We start from the raw sequence: 25,142 nt of genomic DNA on the forward strand, positions 1-25,142 counted from the left end.
TTATTGAGTTGGTTTTTTTTAGTACTTCAATAATGTTTGAGAGAAATCTTTCTTGATTTATCTCTCTGCTTAGGGTTGCCTTCAATATCTCTGTTGTTTTAGAGTATTTTTGGGCTTGTCATAATATGTATGCTGTGAGTTGATGTGAATTTGTTGATGTTTTTCATTCTGAGATGTTGAAAAGACAAATTCTCGTTTGTGATTTGTAGGTCTGTGAGAGCTCCACAGAAGCTGATGCCCAGAAGCCTGTAATTTCTCTGGACAAAAGTGACAGTCCCTCCCTGTCACAATCATTGCATGAAGAAACCAATGTCAGGAGCCACTCCCCTGAGAGCACACTGCAGCAACCAACTTTCCATCATGAGAGAAAGGTATAAAGAGTTTCTTTAAAAAAAATTAAAGAGAAAACATGATTTGATAGTATTGAATATGGCATTGGAATTTGCAGTGAGGTGGAAAAAAATTAAAATGCAGTAAAAGTCAGCCAAATGGCTTGTAAGTTTTGGAAGACAGTCACAGCCTAATGTTGTGTATGTCTCCCAGCCAGGTGCCAGGATGAGCAACTCTTCTAGAGGCTGACAGTGTTTAGGTCTGGCTGGCATGATAGACATGAACTGGCAAATAAATAGAAGCTCTATTTCTTCACTGTTTGAATTCTGTCTAGGGATTTAATTACTAGGACTGGCTAACTACCATACTAGAAGCAGTCAATTTGAAAAAAATAAAGTAGGAGTCAGAGGTGCTGATGAAATCAGGCCTGAGAAGCAGTCATCAAAATAGTTGCCCCAGAAACAACACCACTAATTACTGCCGAAGGCGGGGTGCCTTAAAGTCTGCTATATGTCTTCTCATTGTTCATGTATAAGCAGAAAAATCACAATTTCTGTATATCTAGAATATTTTAATCACAATATAACCATGCTTTGGTCTTCCCGCCTATTGGGAGGCTCTGACCATTGAAGAAGGCACATGAGCACAACGAGGAAGGCCAACAGTTATCAGCAGACCCTTGGTGGCTCTGGATATCACCTGTGCTTTTGAAACAGAGAAGCTGCCTTTTACTGCTCTGCACAGTTTGTTTGAAACACTCCAAGAAACATGTCATGCTCTGGTTTTTCGAATCTGTTTGTTACTTCAGGGCATTTTGTGTACCATGTAGAAGACTTTCATAGCTTGTTTCTCTTGGAATTTGTCTGTGGAATATTGTGGAAGTACTTGTCTTTCTATCCTCAAACAGCAAGTTATTTTTCCTTCTTTTGTATGTGACTTTGTTGATGCAACATATTTATGATGCAATACCCATCCAGAGGATTGTTGGAGATCCTTTGGGAGTCGCAGAGACACAAGCCTGGAAGCAGTGTGCAAATCAGATTTGAAAGCCACAAAGAAATCTGTTTCATGGACCTGTAATGGAAGGTTATTCCCAACAGCTTAAGCAAGAAATATCAGAAAGAGGAAAGAAAATGGAAGCAGATGTGCAAGAGAGAGAGGCTAGTGTAGTCTGATGGGAAAAGCAGAAGTAATAAAGGAGAAAGGGCCGTTTTGTTGCTTAGAGTTTGAGATGGTGGCAAAAGGAGGATCCTTCTAGGGAAAAGAGAAAAGGATTTTTTTTCCTCATGGTGCTGAGAAGTGTATGCTCTTGTGCAGAAAGCACAGAGGTGTCTGGTTTTTTTAATGTGCCTGGTACCTCTTCAAGAAGTCAGAAGTTCAACAGCTATAGAACCCCATCTTTGCTTATATTCATCTTTTCTGATGAGCTGTTTGGGATTAAGACATCTGAGTGGGATGAAGATACTGACAGCTCTGGCAATGGCAAATTAGAAATGATGAAGGGGAAAAGCACAGCAAGTAAACCCTTGAAATACATTCTTCATGAATTCTCGTTAAAGATGTCTGAGTGCTTTTGCTGACAATTGGATTAAATCTGAATTTAAATGGGAGATTGGTTCCTGTTTAAGAACAAGGGAATGTGTCTGTTCATTTTCATCTGGCTCACCTGATTAAATGTTTTCACCCTCATCTCCAGACAAAAAATTCTGCATAGGTGTTTGTCCATGTGCTCCCAAATGACATATATTCAGAACACTTCATCTCTCTCAAGATCATCTCAGAAGACATGGAAAAAGTGAATGTGGGCAAGTCTGAAATACTTGAAAAATATGGTAGAGAAAATGGCTAGATAAACTTGCTGTATGAAGAAGAGCTGTTCTGTCTTTTGGAGAATAATTGCTATTGGACTTCTTGGCCTTGTCTTGCATTTCTGCTGAGCTCTGACAGCCTTCAGCTGGGCACCATATTCCTTGTCTGCTGAGATTCTTTCATTTAAGAGAAAGCATTGTGCACCTGAATTAGCTATTTAGTGATGTGTTTGCCAAGATCTGTCCAAAAAATACAGAAATAAAAGCTTTCACTAGCTCAGTGGTTTCCTTTATTTTGGAGATGGGCAAGGCTTGAGTGCTCATGTAACTAAACCCCTGTGCATTAATTTTGAAGCATGTTTATGGTACAAATTTGATGTTATTGACTGGATAACTAGATGAATTGTCTGCATACAGAATAATATTGACTTGTAATGCAATATAGAGAAGATGCTCTTAATAGTTTGTGATTTAAATAGTTTGGGATCATTTTAATTTGTTTTGCTAATTTTGGAAATTAGTTGTGATATTTGTCAGTCTTTCTGTCTTCCTGTATATATTCCTCTAACTGTTCTTTTTCTGTGAACTAATTTTTTTTGTGCAGAATAAATGTTTCTATACTTAGACCATTGATTGTTTCATAAAAGTCAAGTGCTGCACTTTGCATGTTTCTGGGCTGGATTAGAGTGGGTTTTAAAGAATGCTACACTAGAAATGAAAGTTGATATGGAAAATGGATATGGTTTTCTCTTCACGTTCCTCTGTTAGAATACTTCACTCACATAGCCAGGACTTCAGGTTTGGATTGTGGAGTTGTTCTGATTCCATGCCTGTCAAATACTCAGCCTCTCCAGTAAGAATGCCAGCAAGACAGAACAAATTTCTTAATAACTTTTGTTTTACCTGCCCTACATTTCAAGGAATTGTGCCAAACTCTAGCAAACAGATTTTACACAAGCTATGGAATTGCGAAGTGGCAGCATGAAGGAATGAATACTCATGTAGTTTAACAGTTTTGTGGAAAGGGTTACCAACCTTCTGCAATGATATGATCTTGCTGTCTTTACATAGTAAGATACCAAGTTATTCATTTATGCGCTAGGACTAGAGAGGTCACCTTTTCTGGAATAAAGGCAAGAATAATAAGATATTTTGGGCCTAATTGTGTTATTCATGAATAATAACAAGAATATCTCTGTTTTGTTTGCACATACCTAATTGTAATTTCTGGCTGTGATGAACACGAGGTCGATAGGCTGCATCTGGCATTTGAAGAAATGTCATGATTACTGTACATCTAGAACTCAGATTTGTAATTTGAGCCTCAGGCACCACTGCAACAGCCATTGGTGTTGATGCAGGGCCAGCTGAACATCTACTCACACTCCATAAAATGCACCTCCTTCTGTAGTTTGGAGCAAGACCCTTACCTCTGTTAGTTCATCTTCTGCTTAAAGTGAATCTCTGAATATGTTGTGCACTGTATTAGTAAGTTATCACTGAACAGCTGCATGGGATCCTATATAAATATAATCAACAGCAGAGCCTTAGGAAAGGGCATCCGAAACAGACAAATACAAACTAATGGTCCACTATCCCAGATTCTGAAAGCCAGCACTTCAAGGACTTCTGACCTCAAGGTTGTACCCAGACAACTGTGGTTTAGGGTTCTTTATAGATGCCTTGTCTGTGAAATTGTCGAATTCACTTTTTGGAGTCCATTTTAATACTAGTGTATCATTCTCCTCAGTATTATACACTGAGTTTTGTATTGCATGAGAAGTTCCTCTGTTTGCTTACCTTAAGTCTCTTACCTGATAGTTCAGTCAGATACCTTCTAGTTTTTCTGTTAGGAAAAACAGTGAATAATCATTCTGTGTTCACCCCATTCATAATATCTGTATTTTATAGGTATACATTGAATTTATTCTTGAAAGTTTCTTTTTGAAGCTTAAAAGTATCTGCTTGCCTCTGTAGAGTTGGGTTTTTCTTTCATGAAAGCCACTCTGTGCTTTGGTCCTCCATGTGTTTGACCATTTCCCCATACTTTGTAGTTTTGATAAATAATTTTTGAGGCAGGATGACCAAGATGAGTAATGAAAGTGTAAACATGTGTAAATGTTGTTTAGTGCATTATATTTGTTGTATTCTTTTTGATTCACAACGAGTTCCAGCTTCTTAGTTCAAGAGCTCTGTTTGTCTCAAGCACCATAAAGTACCTGAAATGGGGAAATCCTAGGAAATATTCTATGCTATCCAAGGTGCCCTCTGAGAAGCTTCTCTTTTGTTCCAAGTATATGCTGTGGTAGCATTTAATGAAAGACTAATACGGTGACAGTTCACAGTGGAACTTCTTTTTTTCTTTAAAAACACATGAAATCTGCAGGAAAGGGGCTGGAGGACAGAGTACAGATTTTATTTTATGGTAGTACTGCACAGAGCATGTTGTGATTACTTAGTGAATGAAAGTAATAATAATTTAATATCCAACCCTAGAACTTCAAATCTGAGCTTGGGACCAAAATGGACTGTTGTTGCTAGTTTTTCCCCTTAATTACTATTAATTTTAGAGTAGTTACTGATGAAGGAAATAATAACCTGGAGTTTGGGGCACTATAAATTTCTCAAGTAACAGAGTATGTTTTTTACTTTACAGAATTGAACTGCTTACAGCTCAAATGCCTTTGTGCTTCATGCAATTAGGTACATTTCCCAGAGTGTTAATTTTACAAAACCTTTTTCCTTTGACCTGAAAAGAAAAAAGATAAATAATACATGATGCTGCTTTGCTCAATGCAATCTCTTCCTCCTTCCGCTTTAAGCCTGCTTCAGTTTATTCAGACAAAATGTTAATGAAGATTTGGATTATTTTTTCTTGTGAAAGCAGAAAGGAAATCCTTTGGATTCTGTTCTGAATCTGGGAATGGGGAGCATGTACAGCCCCTGTTATCGGTGCTGCTGTGTTAAGCAAGTGGATTGGAGTAGTACATTTGTTTAACCTTCCAGCATAATGAGCTGCCAGGGGGATTGCTCCACTTAATAGCAGCCGTTCATTACTCTGCAACCATTTGCAGCGTGGTGTTTCTCCCATAGCAAAGAGAATTGGCGGTTCCCAGTTTTAGCTTCCTTTATCAGTGACACTTAATGTCAACAGCCCCGAGACTTTGCCAAAACAATCCTAACAAATCCTAATCCCACTGTTTCAAGGTAAGTATTTGCGCTTCTCAGAATTCTTCTGTATTGGTGCTGCATGTTTACACTGGACCTTTTTTGAATGCAACAGTGATCAAAGAAATATTTGAACTGAACCATATGTTTATTTTTTGTTCTCTGCAGGCACTTTGCATGTTCTTTTTTCTTACTTTTCACTACCATAGCTATGAAAATTGTGGTAGGAGGCATTTTGGGGTGGTGATGCTGCTGCCCTTATATTATAAGGATCATCAGACCAAAATTAATTATGAGACAATGAGAATTCCATTTATAGTGACACAGATGTAGTTCAAAGTGCCAGACTGTACATTAAAATGTCAAAAAGTTCAAAATTAACCAACAGCTGAAGCCACCCTCTGCCCAAGAGCATAATTAATGCTTGTTGTTGTTCAAATGTTGCAATGTAAAAGCAATAGGGTTTTTATAAAACAGATAAATCCTTTAAAGGCATCCCATTTGCAAAAACTAGCTGAACTGTCAAGGGAAAAGAGAAATTTTTGCTAATGGCAAAAGAAATGATTATTTTAGGGAGTGAATTAATAGTCTATTAATGAGCCTTGTTCCCAGTGCATTGTTCACGTCACACTTGACAGCAGCTCCATGGATCAGGATGGAATGTGTCTGTTCTTAACTGTGAGTTTTAATATTTTGCAGTGAAAGATCATAATGTTGCTTCATCATTAAAATAACCACAAAATTAACTTTTGCCCCAAGGGAAAGACAGATGGCAGTTTGATGGCCTCATTACTCTTTTTAACAAGAGTGAGGTTTTACATTGGCTTATATAATCTAAAAGGATCTCTGAAGAAACTGATGTTAGCTAGAAGAGTAAAAAGGACATAGCCATACCATACTGTTGAATTTTACCTTTCTGAAAGTTACAGCTATAACCAAATCTTGTGAGTGTGTCTCCATCTTTTTTGTTTTCTTCAGTAGCAATAATCCCAGTGACCACTTTCAGTAAGAAAACTTGTCCCACTGGAGCCAGGAGTAGTCCTACATTGCCTCAGGAGGGGGAACATTTCACCTGAATTGCATGCAGAGGGTCATATCTCACTACATGAGATGGTAGCACGTGCTTGTAAATGAGTCAAGGAAGATGTGGATAGTGATTGGAGGAACTGGATGATCAGAAGGTCTCCAGTTAACTTGGGAGCAAATTTGGGTGGTGTGCCTGCCACATGTATGCCTCGGCATGCCCATTCCCAATGGAGCACAGCTCTAGGGTAGTTCCTGTTGACTCAGGAATCTGTGGATGCTCCATGCTTTGGAGAACCTGACTAAATAAGTATTTAACTACTTCACAGGGGCTTAATTAATGCTCACAGTGGACTTTGAAAACAGGGGAAAAGGCAAGGGCTGATTATAGTTCATCTTCAGCTCAAGCACGAATTCTGCTTGTTTGTTTCAGTTTTTTGTAAGTGATATGGGAACAATTCACATGTTAATTTTGTCATCTGAGAAAGGCTTGTGATAATATGAGTGATGGAATGAAAAGGAAAACGTGTACTTCGTAGGTCCCATTTGTCATTGCAACTGTAGGAACCTGTCACAAGCAAATTGTGGTGGCAAACAAACACTTTTGGTCTTTGTGGGCTTTAGGATGTGTGGCCATGAGAAGTGGATTCCCTGCTGACCTATGGAGTTAATTTTGGTTTGAAACCTCAGCATTCTTAGGAATGCTCCATCAGACAGACTATATGGCAAGTTTGGGCCTCCACTGGTATATTTCCTTATTGGCTGTGTTCTAGTTTTCAGCTCAAATGTAAGGTGGGGAGAACATATGGGAGTAGTTCCAGCTGCTTCGAAAAAGTTGTTACAGCTCAGAGAGCTTAGATTCAGAGGTGTCCATTTGACTCAAGAGGAGCAGAATGACCAATTCCCTGGCTGCAGGAACCCAGTGCCCCCTGAGGTGCCTTCTACAAGGAGGGACTGTTTAAAGCACTGTGTGGCAGATTGGCACCAACCTCCCCTGGCTCTGCAGAACAGCTGACCTCTTTCTGTCTCACATGCCAGGTGTATTTTGTCTCATCAAATTAAGTGGTCACTCTTCAGGCAAAGGTTCCATTATAGCATCTATTGCAAATTGGCAAAGAGGAAATTAAATTGCATCCATTGTTAGGTAGAAATTACTGTCTGTGGGAAGTGTTGCCTTAGCACAGGGTTGCTGTGCATTGCTAGTGGAGGAATTCAAGACTGGTATGAGGTAGGATTTACACAGACATATCTGACAGCTCAGTCCAGGCTGCAGTCTTTACTGGTGTGGTGTTTAGGTGGACAAAAGTATCAAAATCCCAAATGGAGTGTGAGAAGTTGAGAAAAATACTAATTCAATTTAGGAAACAGGTCCTATCTCAGATTCACTTCTGAGTCACAGGCCTCTAGTGTAGAAATAGGTGCAACACTAAATTTAAACTAATTCAGATGCAATGGACACGCTTCTGTTGTCTTGATTTATATTAAAATGAATGCTACCTACTGAATTGCAGTCAAATAAAAAGGATATAGTCAGTCAAATGTAAAGGGTGAAACACCAATGAACTATCATGAAATTAAGGGAAAGTTGTATACCCAAGTGACATGGATCTGTACACTTCCTAAAATTGCTTCTATTTGCTTCACATGGATCTAGAAGAGTCTTGTTTTCAATACAGTCCCACATTCCAGGATATGAGGCAGCTTAGGGAAGTCACCTAGACAAATGAGTTTGCTTTGGTGTAACAGTGTCTCTGTGGGTTTGGTAGTGACAAATCATGAGACAGTAAAAAATGCATATTGATACTTAGGTAAATATTCTCTTTCTTTGGAAACTGGACATATTTCCTCATCAGTACCTACCTGTAGGATATTTCTGCATTTAATCTATTATATTCAAAGGGGTAATGCCTTAGGTTTTAATGGGACTGACTCACTATCATAAAGTTTTCAGCATTGTTAACAGGAACAATAACTTCTTGTAGCTGTGTCCGAGTTCGATCTTATTTCTTCTGAATCTTCTTTCTGAATGAAGTGTTCTGATGATCTTTTAATAAAATGACAAAATTTCTGATGTGAATCTTATTTCTTCGGGGAAAATTTAATGGAACATAATAAGATTTGTGTCAAGGATTAATTTGTTACAGTGTTCTACAAAGATTTCCCAGTCATTGTAGGAGTTAAAAATCAGAATCCCTTGAATTGATCTAAGGAAGACTTTTTGTAAGCCCCAGAAGAGTTACCCAGTTGTCTCCTTTTCCAGTTTTCAGTTTTAATGGTGGAGAATTGCAAGCTTTTGGAAATAGTATAGGATTACAATAGATTATTACAGCCCTTGTGACACAACTGTTTGATTATGTCAAGCTGAAATCAAGCATCTCATCTACTATAGAAAGAGCAGTAGCATTTCACTGCTGAAAAGCTTATTAATACACTGGATTTTTTTTCTTTATGCTTTTCCCAGCATCCAGCATCCTTAAGCTTTGTGAGCTTTCCAAACAGTACAGAAATGGAGTTATCTCCAACAAGGTTATCCAACTCATCTGACCCACAGGGGAAAGGTGCAGCTGCTGTGACACTTGGCCCGTCCCCAGATGCCCTCTGTGACTCTGACACTGCACCAGGGCCCCTGCCCAGATACAGCCTGGCCCTGGGCAGGGCTCCCAGTGACCCGAGCACGGGGGTTCCTGCTGGCCCTACACCAGGTGATGCATTTCAGGGAGACACCAAATGCAAGGTAGGGATTGCTCAAACCCCTCTGCTGAGAGGGAATCCACTTTCCTTTACAGCATGTTATTGTTGGTCAGTCAGTTAAAATAAATGACTATTTCAATGATTAAAGTTTTCCTTATCTGGTATTTGAAGACTGGATAGAAATTATTTTCTTGACATGAAAAGAAAGCAAACTGGTAATAGAATTCTACATTTCTTTCTCCCTTGCAGCTAGAAAATGAAGACCTCAGTCCTGTGGATTGTATTCTAGAAAACAGCTTGGCTACTGCTGGGCAAGAGGTAGTTAATGAATTAACTCTTTCTATGCAAAAAGTGATGGAAGAACCGATTAATCTTTCAATCAAAAAGTCTCAGCATTGCACTTCTCCTTCTGAACCGCTCAGCAACACTTCTTTCCTGCCTGTGAATGCCAGAATGAGACAACCTAGAAGCAAAGAAGGTACTGGGCTTTTAATTATTTCCTTTAGCTTTTGGGGTTTTTTTTCTTTCTTAGTACTATCCATTGCAAGCATGGCAAAGCAGTATGCTTATTAATATACTTACATGTAAATGTGCTTTTCCAGTAAGCTTCAAATGTTTTCAGAGTACTTAATCCAATGGAAAAGTGTGTTTGATCTCATTTGTGGAGGAAAAACATGGAAATGATATGCTTTGAATTTGTAACATCCCTCATCTGTGAATCAGAAACGAGTGTGACTGTGTGAAGTACCTGGAGTATTAGTTCTCGCAGAAGAACTCCTGTTAATGAGACCTGCAGTTATGACTATTGAAGAGCTGGTTTGATGAGTCCAAATTCAATTAGAAAAACCCACATTACTTCCAAAATGTAATGTGCCTTCTGCTAAGTCCTTCACATCAGTAGCATACCAAATTTTTGTTAACACATTGCACCCTATATGCCTTTGCTTGGCTCTGTCTACTGTGGAATATTCCCTTCAGCCAAGGCCTGTTTCTTCAGCCCTAATGGAGAATTAGACTTTACTTAAATCTTTTTGTGGGCAAATGGCCAACATCATTGTGCTTCACTGTAAAGCCTCATTCCTGCAAACTCTGAAAGTCAATGGGACCATTCATGCAAGCAAAGGATTGCAGGATCAAGTTGTTATCCCGTGACTTATGCCAATATTTGGCGGCATTTCTCTAGAAAAGATGAATTAATATTTCTCTCTCTGTGCTGTATTTTTATTCAGAGAATTCTAATTAATCTGAAGGAGGCCTAGCCCAGTGAACCAGGGAAGTATGTGTGTCTTCTCTTCTATGTCCTATGCCAAACTGTGGCAATTATGCCACAATCATTTGTGTGAGTTATAAGAGTCAGGAGCACCCCTAAAAAGCTGTGCCTCAGCCAGGCTGCAGTGTCTTGGGGAGGAGCAGCAATGCAGTATCTGGTGTGGGGTGTGTAACACCACACTCAGAGGCAGCCCCAGTGTTCAGAATCTCACTGTCAGTAGTGGATGCCTCAAATTTGCTGGGTATAAAATGCAGGCCCTGTTGTGCAAGAGGGTGGGAAGCCTTGAGTGTTGAATTCAGTGCTGCTCCCTTTTCATGAGGAGGGATCAGGAGCAATCAATTCCCATTCTGTCAGTGTTTAAGGGCATGCAGTGAGGGGAGACCTGAGGGGATACAGTCACCAGTGCACCATAAAACATGAATTGTTCTGCAAAGGCAAGGTTAACTCTGCTGGTGGCTCTTGGTAGGTCTTGCTGTCTTTAGCATTGCTGTGCTGCCAAGCCTCATTCCTTCTGGTATATGTCTCCAGTGACTCATCCTTTTCTAATATCAAACCTAAACATTTCAGCTTAATTTAAAACAAAATAATTCTTATCCTAGGCATATGGGATGTGGTAAAAATTGAACAAAGTGTGATCATTTTCCCTCTTAAGGACACTTTTCTTTCTTATGACTTGCATAAACACTTCCCTCTTCTCTTTCTTAGACTAAACAATCTGATGGGTTCAGTCTCTCCTCATGGGTCAAAAGTTTGATTTTTTCTAAACCAGCTCATTCCTCTGTGCTATTTTGGGCTCTCTGCAATTAAGGAGTGCTGCCCACAGCCAAATGCAGTGCTCAGCTGAGGCCTCTTGGGTGCCTTGCAAAATCAGGGTATCAGCTCCTTGTGTTTTACATTCCTTGCTGCTGGTAATACTCTGCAGGATGGCATTCATCTCTTCTGTAGCAGCAACAGAAGGTGATTGACTCATGCAGAGAACAGCCCACTTTAACCCTTGGCTCCTTTCAAGAACATTTTCCTAGCCAGTTGTTTTCCTTTGGGACTACATTCATCTGACCCTTCATGAAAATAGTACAGTCATTTCAATTCAGTCTGACTGATTTAGAAGATCTCTTTTTCTGATGCACTAAGATATATTTTTAACTGAAAACATTCTCCACAGTGCAACTCCTCTAGTTTGGTGTTTCCCACAAATTTTATGGGCACTATTGTTTGATGGCCCGGTTGCTGGTGGAATTGTTGGTTAATATAGGAACCCAGCACACTGGAACATCCTCTGCTTTGACAGTGTGCAACGAGAGCTGCTCCTTCAGCTTGGTGTGCACTCTCCCTTTGGTCCCTGTCCATGACAGGGCTACCCACCCTTCACCTGAGCAACAGTCACAAATGAATAATGCCTTAGGTGTGATGTGAAATGTACCTTTCCTTGTTAGTCTTCATTTTATTGTTTCTTGTGTCTGGAAAAAGCAGAGTACCTTGGAGGCACATTGCTTTCAAGCTGTGGCTGAGGTACTGTTGAGCTGAGCCAGATTTTCTTTTAAAAATCACCTTTTCCTGGCCTTCTCCTATCTCAAGATAACCATGATATCACGTTTGTTTCTTGTTTATATGGGCTGTGTAATACTAATTCCTAACAAAAGAAGATGAGATTATCAAATCTTTCAGTGGACTTTTATTTCTGAGGGCATCCACTGGCACATTTGTCTCTATCTTATCCCATCTCCCCAGACCTGTGTTATTGCTTGTGTTTAATGTCAGTCAGAACTACAGCCATATCCTGGTGCAACTACATAAAGCTACAGCTAAATGCTCATATAACAGATAGTTTTGAATTCATGTGTTTATATGTTCCAGACACTGGAGGAAGGAAAGGAATTAGAGTGTAATTTTTATCCCGTGGTGGCGGATGGGAGACACAATTTTCTTCCTGTTTTCAAATAACTGGAATTATCCAAGAGTTTCTTAGTATGGAGTTGGAGACCACAAAGATTTCCTGAGCCTTGGGGGTTCAAACCTCATGGGTCTGTTTTTCTCAAGTGAAGGCTGTATAGCAAAGAGGATTACTTACGTTGTTCCATGTATATGGATGTATATGATGTAGCTGTGTACATATATAATTCTCCAGAAATGAAACCATTTCCACTAAATATTTCATATATGCTCCTCATATTTAGAACAGAAGTTGTGGTTAAGAGCAAAAAAAAGAAAGACCAAGGCTTTGCACCAGAACAGGAAACAGCATGCACATTTTCCATATGTATAGATGAAATTATTCCATAATTCACTTATGATATCATATTAAACATCAGTCAGAAGTACATGAATATTGAAGTACTTTCTACCCTAATCTGCCTATGATATTATAAATATTTTATTCGTTTTCTTATCTTCTGTTCCAGATTCCAATAACTATGAAAAAGAACATTTTGAAATGGATATGAAAAGCAATCAGAATGTCAGGTAGCAGAGTCTTTTTTTAATACAAAAGTGCTGGCTGTGAAATTTTATGCATGTATTTAGAAAATTTGTCATACTTAATGATGATGGAGAACTTAAAAAGAATTCTGGATTCCTTATAGATAATAGTTCTGAAAATTGTAAAGTGCTCTCAGACTTGAAAACAATGGAAAAGAAGTGGTGAATTCATGTATTTCTGTGTAATTTTCAGAATGAATAAATATTTGCTAACTTACCTCACTCGAACAATTACAAAATGTTAAGCCCCAATGAAAGCTGAAAGATACAATGGGAACAGGCTTAACATTACCTCAACAAGTTTATAAAATTTGATTATCAGCCACTGCTGTGGTAATATTGTAAAGTTGATGATGTGCTGTGTTCCTGTTGAAGCTAGCCACACTGAAAAGTATAAAATATGACTTTAACTACTGTAATTAAGAATATACAGAGCAGGGAAAAGCTTTAGTGGAGGAGTTAGTAATGTATTTACACATATGATTAATTTAAAGTGATTGCATTCACATTTCTTAAAGAATTGGTTTGTGAAAAAATGTCAAGATTTTCAGCATTTGGCCACGACAGTCACAGTTACAAAGGAAAGGAGCACTAACAATGGTGCATGAAACTGAATAGCAAGGAGAATTTTGTGGAATGTGGATGAATTTAATCACAGGTCCTTTTGACTTTAGAGCTGCCCCTAAGGAGCAGAAGATCCCCTATGTGCGCCTGGAACGTCTGAAAATATCTGCCTTGGAGGTGGGGGAGCTCCCGGTCTTTAAGCTCCAGCCACAGGACAAGGAGCAGGAGGGCAATTTCCTCCTGGTAATTGAGTGTGGGACACGGTCCTCAAGCATGTCTATAAAAGTGAGTGGGGTTTTCTTGAGGTTTTACTTGCCTTCTCCCCTTTATCCCACTGGTTTGCAGGCACAGTTTCTGGATTACTGTACAGTAAAAAAGTCTGCTGATTTGTTTGACCCTCAGGGACTTCTGTAGGGGGTTGTGGCAAAGACAGTACAGCCTTGAGCTTGCTGTGGAGCTCCCTGCATCTTCCGTTTCTGAGAAGTTTGTCTCTGTAGTGTTTTCATATGCTGAGGAACAAGTTGGCTCACTTGTCTGGTTACAAATACAGGATAAATAGCCTAAAACTGGCCTGAATATATATCTGAGCGATAGGAACCGATCCCAGAAATTACAGTGTAATAGATTTTTAAAAGCTTTATATCCTATTGCTTCAGTGGAGTCTTGAGTGTGAACTTTCCACAGAAGGAAACAGGAATGTCTGGTGGGAAAAAGACCTATACTTTTTTATGTTTAGGGGTTTCCTTGGGGATAGTGGGGGGTGTGAACTGTTTACCATAAAATTTGCAAGTGAGATTGCAGAATATCCTGTCACCTGTGGTGTAGAATCTCCACAGCTCTCTCACAGTGCTACTATGCTGTGCCATGAGGAGGAAATGACCTGGCCAGCCAGTGTTAAATGCATGGACTTGCTGAACCCCAGTGCCCTCTCCAGTAGAGTTCACTGCAGAGAAGTACTTGAAAGCAGTTGGAGAAATGTTGGTAGTTGTGTCTTCCAAGTGCAAGAAGTACTTGGTTATCTGCAGATAAGCAATGATGCTTTATGCTGATGTGAGAAAATGATGATTGTGTGATCCCAGATTTTTCTTCCTCCAAGATAAATAAAGATAGTCCAGCTGAAGGACAGAAGTCCAAAGAGAAGAACTCAGAGGACAGGAGGTGTCTCCTCTCCCAGGCTGCAGGACAGACACAATCTCCATCTGTTGAGCAGAAGCTCAGCAACGGCATCTCCAGCATGAAAAAATCCCCAGTTACTCAGGAAGTCAGTCCAATTGAAAATGAGGATTTCTGTGCTGTGTGTCTTAATGGAGGAGAGCTGTTGTGCTGTGATCACTGCCCCAAGGTCTTCCATCTCTCCTGCCATGTTCCAGCCCTGCTCAGCTTTCCAGTGTGAGTATGGATGACATTTCACTACTGTGCTGTTCCTGCTCTCTGCCTGGGGCCAGAAGATATCCTCAGGGACTGATGTTTCAGCCTTATACAAGGGCATCTCTCACTTGCCTTTTTTGATACTTTTTTGTCTTATGTGTTAGAAACCAGATGAATTATGAAGAAGAACTGTTTCTCCACCACTGTGCCCTTTCTGCAGTTAACTGGCCAGTACAGCAAAGGAGGTGGTAGACCTGAACTTTAAAAAACTATGACTCACAGGAGAAAAATAAAATCCTAACTTTCATGTAACAACTGGAGTGTAGACATCAGCTCTTAGCAGAACAGAGACTAGCAGAAGAGAAGGGCCATCAGTGAGTTTTTATTCAGTTTGTTAGCAGATTTTATAGGAAGTGTGGGTTTGTCAGGGCTTTTGTGTAAATATTTCAGTCATTGCTTTCACCAAGATACATTCTCTCGCAACTTGTCACAGATGGATTGTATATAATGAACCAGAAATAGATGCACGTCCACATACCGAACATAAAAGTGAGACTGAATAATGTGCATTACTGTGGTATGCAATTCTGATTTTTTATAGAAATCATTACTAAGTGGAACCAAAGTCTACTTCATTTGAGCTCAAATAACTGTCTCAGCTGAAAAAATGTATTGTAAGGTATTAATCTGGAGATTCTGTTTTCTCCTTTCTGTTCAAAAACCAGGACTTTTCAGCTCTTGGCTTTTCATTCTTTTATCTAGTAGTGGAGTTATTACCTTCTAGTTTCAAAGCAATGTGAAGACCAAGTTTTCCTGTTAGAATAAATTTTCTAAGCAAAGTTAAACTCTGATGAAGTAAATTAATTCCCTTAACTAAAGTTCTATACTCATAATTCTTGAATCTGTATTTATTCAGGCCTTGATGTTGTAGAAGTTGCATCATTCACTGCCTTCTGGAAATTCTTCAAGAAGTTTCTGAAAATGCATTTACTAGCACGGACACACATGCCCTTGCAGGATTATGTGTATTTGGTTTAGAGACCTATGCATTATCACACCTTTTCTGATAGCATTGATTTCTTAGATAAATATGTCAATTATCATATCAGTTGATAATAAATATCTCAGTTATCAAAAGGGTCTGGGTTTGTCTTATGAATCAATTGCTGCCTGTTTTTCCTTGTGTTTTTTTTTTTTTTCCAAAGCAACAGTGGAATCAATGCAGCTGCATACACTACTGGTAGATGATTTCAAACACAATTTTGAGGCTTTGTTTTCCTTTGTGACAGAAAAAGAGCCATGAATGAAAACTGAAATGATTATACTTCTAACTGGATCCCAGTCCAATAAAGAATATGTAGTACATTGGGCTTCAGATTGCCTGCTGTCACAATGCTAGTTAAAAATGAGGCTTTCCAAATAGTTATTTCCGAGATGTGCTGTTTGACAAGGTTGTGGAAAAGATGCCCCATGAGTTTGTTTCTTGTTTTGCAGGGGAGAATGGGTATGCTCGCTGTGCCGTAATCCAGTGAAGCCAGAGGTGGAATATGACTGTGAAAATACACGCTACAGCCACAGCTACAATGCACAATGTGGCCTTGGTGACTGTGACCAGAAGGTGGGAATAATTATATATTGTGCTATTTAGAACAGGCCATATGATCTCAGCATGAGGCTTTGCTTTTTCATGAAAGAGATGATGATTTGCACTTGGCTGCTACTCAAATGTTACACATAGTAGTAAATACAACAAAAGAATTGTTCCTATTTGGTCATATCATTCTCTTCTTTCTAGCCATTGCTGTTCAATTTAAAAATGTAATAGAAAGATGAAGCAGGCAGATGTGGAATTCTTTTCTACTTTGAACAGGGAAGTCACACTCAAGAGCAGAGCTTCCATGAGTCAGTTTTGCCTGGTTTGTGACACTGAATATTTTTCTTTTAAAACTTGGCACCTTCTCAGATGTCTACTTTGGCCAGTGCATTGACATTTTTGTGATGAAGACACTTTTTGACTTTCAGTTAGACTGAAATCATCACACAGCCTTCTTCACATGTCCCATTAGTTCCCTTGAAGATACTTAGGCTCTTAACTCAGCCTAGAGGAAAGCTTATCACTTTATGTACCTATTTACAGTTTTCTCTACCAAATCTTCCATTAAATAAGTGCCTTTTCTTTGAGTCTATGGTATTTGGAAGGCACAAATTCAAAATAGATATCGTGTGTGTATTGGTGATAACTGGACAGAGAGGAGGAGTCCACACAACTGAGTGCAGATGCTGAGCTGAGCTGTTTCTACTGGATTTGGTACAACTGGACAAAAATTGTTGGAATTGGGGTTTCGAATAGTGAAGTCCTGTTTAGAAAGTTGAGTTGACTTAAATTCCATTATTTGTGAGAAAATATGGCTTATAATATTTATGTAGTGCATTTTTTTCACTAATGAATGAGCCAAACACTAGTATAAATGTTTTACAAGTTAATGATGATTAAAGGGAATCGTTTTCATACAGTACTACCAACTTACATCGGTTTGCATGAGTGGATATGAGCAGTGGGAAACATTTCCCATTTAACTCTTTCCACATTGTTTCTGGCGTTCTTTCAGTTGAGAGCCAAGAAATAGATCTGGAGCACACAAAGTAAATAATGATGGTGATTAATTCCCAAGAATTTCCACGAAAATGTTCCTTCTCTTGCATTTCTTGACTATCCTTATATTCCAAGGTATAACAAAGCCATGAAGCAAAACCTCCCCCTGACTAGAAGGAAGTGTGCCATTTTGCATCAGAAATGAACAGTCTATATGAGAATTTTCTTTTTGTTAGCATGATTGATTAACTAAGGGCAAGAAGCTCCCTTGTTTTGAATTAAAATATATTTTGATTTTGGCTTCTACAGAAGTGTGAAAAGCTGGTGCTTTCCCTGTTCTGCAGCAGTATGAGCCTCCCGTTCCATGAACCTGTCAGTCCCCTGGTAAGTACCACATGTGCAGGGATCAGAGGAAATCCAGAGAACCTCACAAGTTTCTCCTTTGCCTTCTTGAATGATATTAATGAGGGTTTTTCTCTGAATGGCCCTGCTTCCTAGGGAAGGGTGGGTGTTTGCCTCTTCCAAGTGCCTTGAAGGTGTCAGGCCAGACACAGGGAAATGTTTGGCCAGAGTTCAGACCATGTTTAAGTGTCAATTTAAGAAGCTGGTAGAATGGCAAAGGTGTATGAGGGGTTCCAGTGGTTAAAAGAATTGGTTTGCCACGTGCATGGAGAGTGTTGTACTGTCATAAGAGAGGTCTGCTCTAGAAACAACCCTGAACTCCCTCTTTTCTTGTGCTGTGCACAAAGAGGCTAAATGTGACTGTGTGCAGGGGAAGACTGGGTGAAGATGTGGAGATATCTGCTTTATTCCCTGTACTCCATATTTGCAATATTAACTGTCTGCTTTAAGGAAGATGGAGACACACTATTGTAACAATAAAGCACCATGTACTAAAAGTTGAGGGGAGGAAGAATAAAGGTTTTATGTGAAGGAGTAGTTCAAATAATAAAACCCATTCCACCTAATAAAACTTGCAATGAACTTATGGAACAAATTACCTAACAAGTGGGTTTAGACCTAGAAAGATTTAAGGAGTGGGATATCCTGGTAGCTGATGCCCATTGGAAAAGACTTTTGTTGAACTTTTAAAAGAGTGCACAGTATCCTATTTTGAGTCACTCTTGACAGACTACTTCCCACATTATCACCTGAAAGTATCACAGCACATTATTTTTGTAGTTGCTTGGGGAAAATGTCAGCCAATTATTTATGTTACATATATATTTATCATGGTTAAATTGGGGATATGGTTATCTGGGGATAAACTTCATAAAGCAGCAGACTGCTCACTGAAATGTGCTACTTTTAGCATCAATCTTGCAAACAAATATGTTTTAATCAAATAAAAAAGCACCCAGGAAGATGATGTGCAAGTGTAGGCACTAAAACATTAGAGCTCTCTGCCCTGATGCAAGGATTCCTCTGCAATGATTTCTGTCCAAAATTGCATAGAAGTCACTGGAGAGGAAATATTTTCATTGAAAATGTCACATACCTGTCTTTTATTCTTATTGCAGGCTCAGCATTATTATCAGATCATCAAAAGGCCAATGGATTTGTCCACCATACGAAAGAAGCTACAAAAAAAGGACAAGTCCCACTATTCTGCACCTGAAGAACTTGTGACTGACGTGCGTCTCATGTTTTGGAACTGTGCAAAGTTCAATTATGTATGTTTCTAATATGCATGGGGGGAGGCAAAGCAGGGGCTGGCTCTTTCAGTGGCTGTCACATTGGTGCAACTGCTGGTTCCATGGAAATCAGATGTAGGATTGGGATAAACAGAAGTATTACTCAGTTTTATTATTTGGAAATTATGTTAAGCGGTTTTTTTAATGACCGAAATGAAGTTACATATGAATCTGAGAACTTGAGATACATATAGATCTAAAATTAAAGAGGGACATCTTCACAGACAACTCTATGGAATATTACTGTGTTTGCTGTGAGAAGCCAGTCACAGCCAGCAAAATACCTAGGGAAAACAAAATGCATAAAAATTCCTGAGCAGTGATGACTGCTGTTCTTTCTAATTCACTGCACATCTCTACTTCTTAGAGGTGGACAAATGTGTTCCTTAATAGCAGCATCTGGTTTTTACTTACACTGGAAATGCAGAGGGATTAATGGGCTGTAGAAAGTGTTCAGAGACTAATGGAGATGCAGCAGAGAGAGCCAATGAGATATGTTGGGGTGGAGTAGTTACTTGGGTTTAGATGATTTCTGTGTGTGGTAGCACTGAATGGTTATTCATTCCCTTACAGCCAGATTCTGAGGTTGCTGAGGCTGGACGATGCCTGGATGAGTTCTTTGAGGACAAACTGAAAGAGATTTATCCAGACAGGCATTTCCCTTCAATGCAACAGGATGACTCTGATTCTGAGGACGTGGAGAGCCAGAAGAGCCAAGTGCCATCCCAGGATTTCCAGTGGCCGTCGTATGGGCAGGAGTGTGTTCAGCCCAAAAGGAAACGGCGCCACGCTGTAAGATTGCAAAAGCAAAAGCATTTGGTTGCTAAGTGGCCTCCCTGCTAACTCTGGTTACAGCTACTGATGGGAAGTTTTGGCAGGGCTGTCTGGCAACACTGTCAAGCTTCTATCACAGACGTGTGATCAGTTCTACAATTTTATGTCACGGTCCCTGGAGTGGAATAAAGTGTCGCATGTGTATAAATACGCGAGCAGGAGCAAATGAAGCCTCTCAGGCTGCACAGTTATCTTCTTAGCAGAAAACTCTGTTAAGGTTTGTAAAAAGACTAAGCCCTTTAGCTATTCATTGTTTGTTTCCTTTGTACACAGGAAAGTGAAAAAACTAAAAGAATGATGTTTCAGCCAGCTAACAGCCTTCCTCAGGTATGACCTCCTCAAGACATGAAATTTGAGGAATCCAGCAGCTTGACTGGTAGAGTTAAGGTGTGTGGGAGGAAAGCAAAGTGCTCAGGCTGTCTGCTTAAACTATTCTGCTGACCATATGCCTTATTTCTAGATCTTGTGGATAGACAACAGATCCAAAATGTTGAAATCTGTCAATATTCCATCTGTTAAATCATGTATGTGTTTTGCGGTGTTTACACTGAAGTACTAATATCTTGGTCATAGGCAATGATAAATAATAATAAAAATAACATACTAATAATACCTCATACTGCAGTACCATTTCATAATCTGTTCAATGTAACATCTCTATTTTATAGAGCACAGGTAACCATGTAATAATCTTGTAACCTCAGTGTAAATGTTGGCCATGCATTGTGACAAATACAACATGTAGCCATTAAATCTGTAATCCTGTTGTCTTATTCAATGATTTCTCTGGGAGCTTGGCTGCTCCAAAGCCTGTGAGTTAGTGTGATTATCTGATTAACTGTTTCATTTGAAGCACAACATTTTCATGAAATCAGGAAAGAACAAGTGCTACTAGTACTAATACAAGGGCTGTGTGAGAGCTGCTTCTCAGTGCAGGGTTGGAGCTCTGCTTGCAAGGCATCATTCTTCTGGAATCTACATCATGCTTGATAAAGCAGTGTGGGATTTCATAGCTCTCAAAAGCAGCATTTTTATACAACCCAATGCAGTTGTTTTTCTATAAAACAGATATTGGAATTCAGCAAATTAACTATGGCGTGAATTACATGGTTATAGAAGTGCCTATAAAATAATGTCATTTATTTCTGATTTTCTTTTTGCTTATTATCTGTAGTTGTGATTACCAGCAGTACTAGAAGATGATGATAGTGCCATATATGTAAAAGCTTAACCAGGCTAAGATTTTTTTTTTTTTGCTAAATTTCACAATCTATAGACAGAACACAACCAAGAGCAGATTTAGAGTTCACTTGAACAAAAGTTGCGTGTCACTGTAAAGTCTGAAGGGTGGGATGGGTAACAGGACATCACACCTGAGCAAAGAGTGATAGTTTGCAAGCTGCTTCCCACTCCTTCCAGCAGCTGGTGAGCCACATCTCTGCATGGCCAGTGTTTTCTTCAGGTAAGTGAGGGGCATCTTGCTCCTTAGAGCTCTGCCCAGCAGAATAATCTGGGCTGGGGCCCAGCTCTGAGATAGGTGGTTGTTGCAGACCTCAAACACGATTAAAGTTCATTTTAATTAGCTTCCTGTAAATCAAGAAGATATTTTCAGCATAGTTTATATGGCCTATTTTGTCTGGTAACCAACCATGTATGTTATTTTAGATAACACTTTACTTTAAAGGTTTATATACAAAATAATGATAAGATATGAATGTTGTATTCTACTATCTGTGTGACTTACTGTTTGCCCTTAACTTGGTAGTGTGCTAATATTTTCTTTTCTTTGAAGAAATGAAAATCTGGATATTAGAAACTGACAGTCAAACTGTGACTTGAAGGGACAGCCTTTACATTTTCTAAATGTGAATTCATCTATGTTTGCTTTCTGTCAAATTTCTCAAAGCAGTTAGAGTCTTGACATAGAGCAATGAGTGCAGGTTTGTCACAGAATTAACCACCCTTATCTGTGCTACAGGTATCACTTTTTCTCAATTCCTTCACCAAAGACCTATCTTTTACAATTAATAATGCAAAAAGGGTATGCTTTTTAGATTTCATCTTGGGGCAGTGGTAGGAATATGAGAGATTATTGATGGCTTCCTCTTTTTCTGGAAGAGCAGAGTCAAGAAGAGCCTCCTTCTGTTTCTTAAAAGCTGTAAGGTTATTAACTGTACCATTAGTTTTGGAGAACACCTGTTTAAATAAAATTTGTCCAGGGTATATTATGCTTTTATTAAAAACAGAAGTCTTCCAGTTTGTTGTTGTAAATAAAACACTCTGTGTGCTGGCAGAACTGAATGACCTGAGAACTCTTAAGGCTAACTTAGATCCTGATTAATACTCCAAGACTAGTAACTATTGAAAAAAACCCTCATAAACTTCATGTCATGTTGGTAAGCAGAACAAAAACTGAAGTCCTACAAATGACTTCATATATTTCATACATGAATCCATGGGTCAGCAAATTCACAATACAGAGCAGGTTATAAAAACAATATATATTTCCTACGTGTAATGGGTTACACATATAAAGGGAAAATCCTTTCTGTATTTAAACAATTGGAAAAGAGATTAATTGCAGTTTCATAATAGGTCTGTCAAAGAAGAAATGACAGCTAAGATTTGACTTTCATTCCCTCCCCAGACAATTTCAAAGATCTGCTGGTTTCAGTATCATGACAGAAGAATGGCATCACAGTTAACACAAACAGGTGTTTGACCATACAGATTAACCAGTAACTGCATGTTTATATGTGTAATGTGCATTGCTGAACAATAAAACGTGTGAAATGTCTTTTTGCACATTAATCTGAAATTTTTGCTCTCAGTACATCTGCTTTCAATTCATGTATGGATTGTATAATATAATTTAACAATCATTAGCTAAGTTGCTCATACTTCTGGTAGCAAAACAGAGCAGTTATGAAAGCAGCTATCTAACACAGGAGACAGCTTGCTGTTTGTGATAATATTTTTAATACCAAGTAGATGTTCTGCCTTTTTGTTTTTCCATTGCTCTAAGTTATTGAGGAGCAAACATGACAAGAACAAGTAGCAAAAAATGTTTGTTGTTTAAAAGTCTGTACACATAAAGTGCCAAGAAATATGCTACTTATTGATGAGAGGAAAAACATATTGTAATATATTAATCTGGAGGAATCAGAAGAGATATTCTATTCTGTTATTTCTAAAACTGGAATTGCCAAAAATTGGAATAATTTACAAAAAAAAAAAAAAAGAAAAAAAGAAAAAAAGAAAAAAGAACGAAAATCCTCTATTGGCAAGAATTCAAGTAGACACTGCAAGTGTTTTTATATTATTATTGATTCCTCTTTGTTTGGTTCATGGGAAAATAAAACTATTGGCATCAACTTTCTGATCTGGAGGCCTTTTGGTTTGAGAGGTAAGGAATCCTTCTCTGAGTTACAGCTGTGCTGATCTTCTGACATAATTAGGAGATAATTTATAGTTAGAGGTAACTCTTTTATTGCATAAATAGGAAAATGTAGAAAATCTTCTGCGCACACAATTCCTTCAAGTGTTAAATACAGGCAATAATCTCTATTATAGACAAAAAATCTAAATACTAGCTGAGTTTCTCTGATTTTATTGAGCTATCAAATGAGATAGTCTGGGGGAAATAAAGATAGGCTGTAGTGATAGGCTGAGGACGATGCACATCTTTTGAAGCTGTATTTGTAGACCAGGAGCAAGAAGTAAGAGGAGAAGTTTTTTAGAGAAATGTTACCCCACTGTCTGTTCCTGTCTGTTAGTAAATGTTTATGGAAGTATGTTTTAGTGTGTAGTTATATGTATCCTCAAGAGAGCATTTGGTAGACTGGTAGCATGTAGACTGAGGAGACTTTTGTAGAAGCTTCTATTAGGAGATGTAAAAGTAGGAAGACAGTATTCCTTTTTTAGGAAAAATGTTTGCTATGGTGGGAATACTACTGTGGAGATGAGAAATTGCAATGTGCAAGTTTGTTGTCACATATCTAGGTCCTGTTGCTCCCTTTTCATTCCAAGTGTCTGAAAAAGAGGTTCTTGAAAGATAATTTTCAGATAATTTCTTCCTGTTTAGGGTGGAATTTGTAATAGACGCTCTGTAAATTTTCAAATCAGACCTAATGTTTGGATTGTACCTTTAAAATTGTGAGATTTTTACATGGCAGAATGAGCTTGTTGCCAAGTCTTGTGCTGAACACCCACACCAGGATGTGCATTTCTCCTGGCTGAATGAACAAACACAGCACCCTAACAGGGCTTGAGATGTTGAACTCTGCTCTTAGAAACCCTGGGAACTTAATCTAGTTTTATACTTGGCCTAGCAGATATCAGTGTTTAGAGATCATTAAAAAGCATCAGAATTGTGATATCTTCAGATAATGACAGTAAAACAGATAGACTGTAGTGCTAGGATACTTTATGCAGTTATTCTGGATCGTATGGTAATTTATAAGTTAGTGTTCATTCTGTAAAAAATCACATTTTTGCTATTTACTACACTTTTAATGTTTCTTGCACTAGCATTAAAACAAGCCTAGATTTAAGTCAAGGAAATAGTTTATTCACATGTCTATACCGCCTGTGGTGCATAGTGCAACTCTTCTGAATTTACAGCCCACTGGGCCAAGCTAAGCAGTTCTTTCCTGTGGCAGAACAGCAAATGGAGAACACCCTTGATTTCTAATACTGGTCATATTAATAGAATGGGATGATCACTATAGAACCAGCAGACTGTGCAAGTGTTCTGTATATCGCAGAAATTAACCCAAAACCTTAAAGGATATTTTATTCTATGGTATGAATATAGGAACAATATAGAGCTCAGATAAAGTGAAAATCAATTCAAAATTATTCTTTAAATCCTACCCAAACTCAGTCCTGCACCTTGCACATAATTTTGAATACCTCAGGCATCTGCAGTGCAGTATATTATTAACATATGCAGGCGGGCTTTGGCTTATGAAAAATAACATTAAAGAATTCAGTGCTTTTAGCAAACACTGGACATCCCTCTGTTTCTTTTCCCCTGTGGCTTCTGAGGGTTTTAGAAACATTGGTTAACTGGCTTTCATCCATGTTTGTGATGTACTTATAAGTATTTCCCACTTATAACTGTGGAAAACAGCATGACAATCTAATGCAATGAATGAGCAGCAGAGATGGAAACTGAATACAGACAGCCCTTGGATCTGGTTGCAGGATTATCATGGAGCAGTGTAAAATGAAAGCATTGGGAGACATCTCAGCTTTGGGATACTAAAACCTTTCATTATGGAAAAGGGGCTTTGGCTCTGACAGCATGCTGCAAATGATGC

At 38.7% G+C, this 25,142-nt stretch overlaps 1 protein-coding gene across 1 annotated transcript in view; it reads left to right on the plus strand.

Annotated features, from left to right (window-relative positions):
- The window catches only part of TRIM66 (tripartite motif containing 66), a 50,556-nt gene extending 26,425 nt beyond the window's left edge, over window positions 1-24,131 (plus strand). Inside the window, exons 10-19 of the mRNA XM_063398045.1 lie at window positions 210-371; window positions 8,791-9,063; window positions 9,270-9,498; window positions 12,690-12,750; window positions 13,440-13,614; window positions 14,426-14,718; window positions 16,192-16,315; window positions 17,600-17,674; window positions 18,811-18,963; window positions 19,558-24,131. Coding sequence (XP_063254115.1) covers window positions 210-371; window positions 8,791-9,063; window positions 9,270-9,498; window positions 12,690-12,750; window positions 13,440-13,614; window positions 14,426-14,718; window positions 16,192-16,315; window positions 17,600-17,674; window positions 18,811-18,963; window positions 19,558-19,827 — 1,815 coding nt within the window. The 3' untranslated portion in view covers window positions 19,828-24,131. The remainder of the gene's footprint in view (window positions 1-209; window positions 372-8,790; window positions 9,064-9,269; window positions 9,499-12,689; window positions 12,751-13,439; window positions 13,615-14,425; window positions 14,719-16,191; window positions 16,316-17,599; window positions 17,675-18,810; window positions 18,964-19,557) is intronic.
- Window positions 24,132-25,142: the final 1,011 nt, after the last annotated feature.

This window comes from Prinia subflava, chromosome 5, assembly GCF_021018805.1.
Source record: "Prinia subflava isolate CZ2003 ecotype Zambia chromosome 5, Cam_Psub_1.2, whole genome shotgun sequence".
In the NCBI taxonomy this organism is placed as follows: domain Eukaryota; kingdom Metazoa; phylum Chordata; class Aves; order Passeriformes; family Cisticolidae; genus Prinia; species Prinia subflava.